General features: G+C 48.2%; 1 protein-coding gene across 1 annotated transcript in view; it reads right to left on the bottom strand.

The window, feature by feature from the left end:
* Positions 1-656: 656 nt before the first annotated feature.
* The window catches only part of adam11 (ADAM metallopeptidase domain 11), a gene marked incomplete at its 5' end in the record, with an annotated part of 11,525 nt that continues 7,416 nt past the window's right edge, over positions 657-4,765 (bottom strand). The window contains 2 exon segments of the mRNA XM_059019488.1: positions 657-2,159; positions 3,423-3,440. Of these exon segments, the coding sequence (XP_058875471.1) occupies positions 2,144-2,159; positions 3,423-3,440 (34 nt within the window).

Here is a 4,765-nt window from a genome sequence, read left to right as displayed (position 1 = left end):
TTTCTACACAGAGCTGCGATTTTAATAACTGCTTGAGATTCCGAATGCAGTTCAGTCCCAGGGCCTCAGTGGTCACACTGGCTCGCTCAGAGGCCAGGTTTTAGAGCGCTGCAGACCAAGAACTGATATCAAAACTGAGTTGCTTCCCAATTCTTTTCAAGTATCTTAAATATGAATTCCTGTACATTTTTTTAATATAATTTATATAGAGGCAAATCAACACAAAGCGCACAGCGCTACTGCAGGGTTAACTGTGTACAGTGAGCTGTCTCACCTCCTAAAACATATACAGCTACATAGAAATTATATAGAAATGTCATAGGAACTATCTCAGAAGAGCAGGAGTGTATGAGGATTAGGAGTTTCCAGGGTTTGCAGGGCTGTAGCATTTTCCAGGGATTGTAGGATTTGAAGGGCTGTAGCAGGGTTTGCTTTTTAGGGCTGGCTGATGTTCTCTCCAGCTCCTCCAAGCACAAGAACAGAGGCTTGCAGTTCCAAGCTCTGAGGGTCTACTGTTTGACTCCCTTGTGCTTATATCAAGACAGGCAGATATTTGCCTGTCAATTAGGAACAAAAACCTTTTGATAATGAAAAAAAAAAACAGTTGATAATCTCTAGTAAGCACCTGAAAAAAACACATGTATGTATACTATACATAGCCTTTGTTAAAAACAGCTGTATTTCTCGAATAAATAACAGGTTAGCACAATGGATGATACAGGGTTAAGAATGCAGCTTTTAGATATAGCTCTCCGCTGCAGAATACTTCAGAGTCTTTCGTGGGTTAGAAGTCGTTAATAACATCACCACCAGGGGGCAGCCTCTCAGACATGATACACTAAACCATTTCTTTTGAGATAGGTGGGGGGAGCATGTGGGGCAAATGACTTTAATACTGCAGTAATCCATCTCCTAAAAAAACAAACTCTCCTCTTGTGTTTAAACTATGAAGGTCTGTGCGTCTCAGCGACACTCCAGGAAGCAGTGTTGTGATCTGGCCAATTATCCTTCTGTCCTGCAAAAATGCTTCGCCTGGAGCCCCCCAGCCCACTCCCAGTCCTGCCCAGGAGGGGGAGCTGGAAGCAGCTCAGGAGACCTCTCCTGTAGTCTCACTGAAAGCACGTGTCTGCTGGCTGGAGCCCCAGTGGAAGGTGACGAACCAGGCTGTCCGAGGCACGTCTTCCCTGCATGGCACTCAGCTCGATTTGAAGCTCCCTTTGACGCCTCGTCGACAGGATGTCTTCGTCCAGTTTCGAGGCGCCTGGCTCGATCTCCAGGTTGTTGTTATTCCAGTGAAGGCTGATCCAGAGATCTAAACAAGTATGCGACTGTAAATACTTGCAGCAGCAGGGGGTTAAGGAATTTCATTTGCGAGTTCCGTGGTGAGGGGCATGTGTGGGAGGGGCTTGCGTGGGGGGAGGTGTCATTGTGGGGGCGGGGCCTGCTTAGAACATAAGAACATAAAGTTTCCAAACGAGAGGAGGCCATTCAGCCCATCTTGCTTGTTTGGTTGTTAGTAGCTTATTGATCCCAGAATCTCATCAAGCAGCTTCTTGAAGGATCCCAGGGTGTCAGCTTCAACAACATTACTGGGGAGTTGGTTTCAGACCTTCACAATTCTCTGTGTAAAAAAGTGCCTCCTGTTTTCTGTTCTGAATGCCCCTTTATCTAATCTCTAAGCTTCAATATAGCGTTCCATGACTGCCAGGACTGTGCAGATCTGAGCTCCAGTGAAGGGTGCTGCTTTTGTTCCTGCTCCGCCCCACCCACCCCCTATTTAACCCTTACTATTACTATATGATTGTAAATTGATAGACTGGTTGTCGTGGATACGTTTGTCTAAGTTTTTTTTAGTACTTCTGTATTTGTCTTTTGTCTTGAAGTAATGCTACAAAAGGAGCTGGCAGTTAAGTGGCCAGTTTGGGGAGTCAATCTGGGGTTCCCCCATCCCCCACAGAGAGAGAGAGAGAGAGAGAGAGAGAGAGACAGAGAGCGAGACAGATAGAGACAGGCAAGGTGGGGAATAGAGGCTTCCAATCAATCCTAGGAAGACGCGTTCTCTGTGTGATTTTGTTTAGTTTAGTTGTGGTTGTTTAGTAAAAGAACAAAACTCTAGGAAGACTGCGAGTATGGACCAGACGTCCTATCCTCCTCCGGATCTGAAAGAGAGAGAGAGAGAGGGGGGAGAGAGAGAGAGAGAGAGAGAAGAGAGAAGAGAGAGACAGAGAGAAGGGAGAGGCAGAGAGAAGAGAGAAGAGACAGAAGAGAATACAGAGAGACAGAGAGAGAGAAGAGAGACAGAGAGAGAGAGAGAGAGAGAGAGAGAGAGGGGAGAGAGAGAGAGAGAGGGGAGAGAGAGAGAAGAGAGAAGAGAGAGACAGAGAGAGAGAAGAGAGACAGAGAGAGAGAGAGAGAGACAAGAGACAGAGAGAGAGAAGAGAGACAGAAGAGAATACAGAGAGACAGAGAGAGAGACAGAGAGAGAGAAGAGAGACAGAGAGAGAGAGGGAGAGGGAGAGAGAGAGAGAGGGGAGAGAGAGAGAAGAGAGAAGAGAGAGACAGAGAGAGAAGAGAGACAGAGAGAGAGAGGGAGAGAGAGAGAGGGGAGAGAGAGAAGAGAGAAGAGAGAGACAGAGAGAAGGGAGAGGCAGAGACAGAGAGAGGCAGAGAGAGACAGAGAGAGACAAGAGACAGAGAGAGAGAGAAGAGAGAAGAGAGACAGACAGAAGAGAGAACAGAGAGACAGAGAGGCAGAGAGAGAGAGACAGAGAGAGAAGAGAGAGAGAGAGAGGGAGAGGGAGAGAGTTAACAAGGGGTTAAACCACTGCATTGCACAGAGACACAGTTGTTGTTAAGTGCTGGGACATGAGGTGAAATGAGGGACAGTACGAGGGACAGGCAGACAGCATGCTTTTAAAATCTATCACTGATTACTGACCGAAAATTGAAATTCTCACACCCAGAGGTGTTTTCATGCAGGTGGGTATATAAAGGATATCAGTGACACACCGTGAGGTGTTCTAAGACATTGTCTAGGGAATGACATGTTCCTGTCTGCCCACACTGAGATTATCAGGGTCACTTTGCTTTCCCTTGTTTCTGGCTCCCCCTGGTGTTCATCATGCTCTTAGCCTGACACGCGTGTCTGCAATGCTGCTCTTGTAAAAGACTTCTCTTACTCTGTAACCTTCTTGTTGTGTCTCATGCAGGAAATACAAACAGAGGTGTTTGTTGATAGAATGCAAGGTTAACTTAGATTTTTTTTTTTTGTTCAGTAATTAGTCGAGGTCAAAGCTGTCACTGCACTGTCAAAATACTGCACAGGGTTAGATGTGAGAGCGAGTGGAAGAAGGGAGTTGCTGATGGAGTGAGAGTGGAGGAGGGGGGAGGGTTACATCACCCCTTGACGGGCTGCGTCATACCTTCCTCTCCGGATGTTTCTTTCCAATGGGAATCAGCAGCAACAGGAGCGGAGGGGGGATAGAGAAGAGACAGAACAGCGTTAGCGACGGTGAATAAACTCCAGCTTTGTCTAATGGGCTACTATCCAGATCACATGAAGGCAACACCGAGGGAGGAAGTGACAGGTGCAGTGAGCTGCAGGTTCACACTGAGGGTGGAAGTGACAGGTGCAGTGAGCTGCAGGTTCACACTGAGGGTGGAAGTGACAGGTGCAGTGAGCTGCAGGTTCACACTGAGGGAGGAAGTGACAGGTGCAGTGAGCTGCAGGTTCACACTGAGGGAGGAAGTGACAGGTGCAGTGAGCTGCAGGTTCACACTGAGGGAGGAAGTGACAGGTGCAGTGAGCTGCAGGTTCACACTGAGGGTGGAAGTGACAGGTGCAGTGTGCAGGTTCACACTGAGGGAGGAAGTGACAGGTGCAGTGAGCTGCAGGTTCACACTGAGGGAGGAAGTGACAGGTGCAGTGAGCTGCAGGTTCACACTGAGGGTGGAAGTGACAGGTGCAGTGAGCTGCAGGTTCACACTGAGGGAGGAAGTGACAGGTGCAGTGAGCTGCAGGTTCACACTGAGGGAGGAAGTGACAGGTGCAGTGAGCTGCAGGTTCACACTGAGGGTGGAAGTGACAGGTGCAGTGAGCTGCAGGTTCACATTGAGGGTGGAAGTGACAGGTGCAGTGAGCTGCAGGTTCACACTGAGGGAGGAAGTGACAGGTGCAGTGAGCTGCAGGTTCACACTGAGGGAGGAAGTGACAGGTGCAGTGAGCTGCAGGTTCACACTGAGGGAGGAAGTGACAGGTGCAGTGAGCTGCAGGTTCACACTGAGGGTGGAAGTGACAGGTGCAGTGAGCTGCAGGTTCACACTGAGGGAGGAAGTGACAGGTGCAGTGAGCTGCAGGTTCACACTGAGGGAGTACCACATCTATAGTGTCTGCCCATTACAGGTAGCTCCTGGATAGTTTATATTGAAATGGTTTCTATATACATTTAAAACACTGTGTTACATGTATATTGCCCGTTTGGCTTTCTGTCTGAGATGCTTGGCTCCCTCTTTCTCACTGTTTTGTTGCTGGTATGTTGACTGTGTATACACTATTGCATGCATACTAATCCCCCATTCAGTGTGACAGCAGCTCCGGCCTCACAGGAATCAGTGGAGAGGCGGAGAGAACAACGACAAGGGGGGCTGGAGTTCAGGCAGGATTGAGGTTTCGGTTCCTAAATGTTCTAGACTGTCTTCTTTAACAGCAATCTAGAACAGCGTCATGAATATCAAACTGTCAGAATAGAAAGAAAGGAAAGCCACA

Source organism: Acipenser ruthenus, unplaced genomic scaffold (assembly GCF_902713425.1).
Source record: "Acipenser ruthenus unplaced genomic scaffold, fAciRut3.2 maternal haplotype, whole genome shotgun sequence".
Lineage (NCBI taxonomy): Eukaryota > Metazoa > Chordata > Actinopteri > Acipenseriformes > Acipenseridae > Acipenser > Acipenser ruthenus.
The sequence above is the reverse complement of the archived record's forward strand: the minus strand, read 5'-3'. Positions and strand labels throughout refer to the sequence as shown.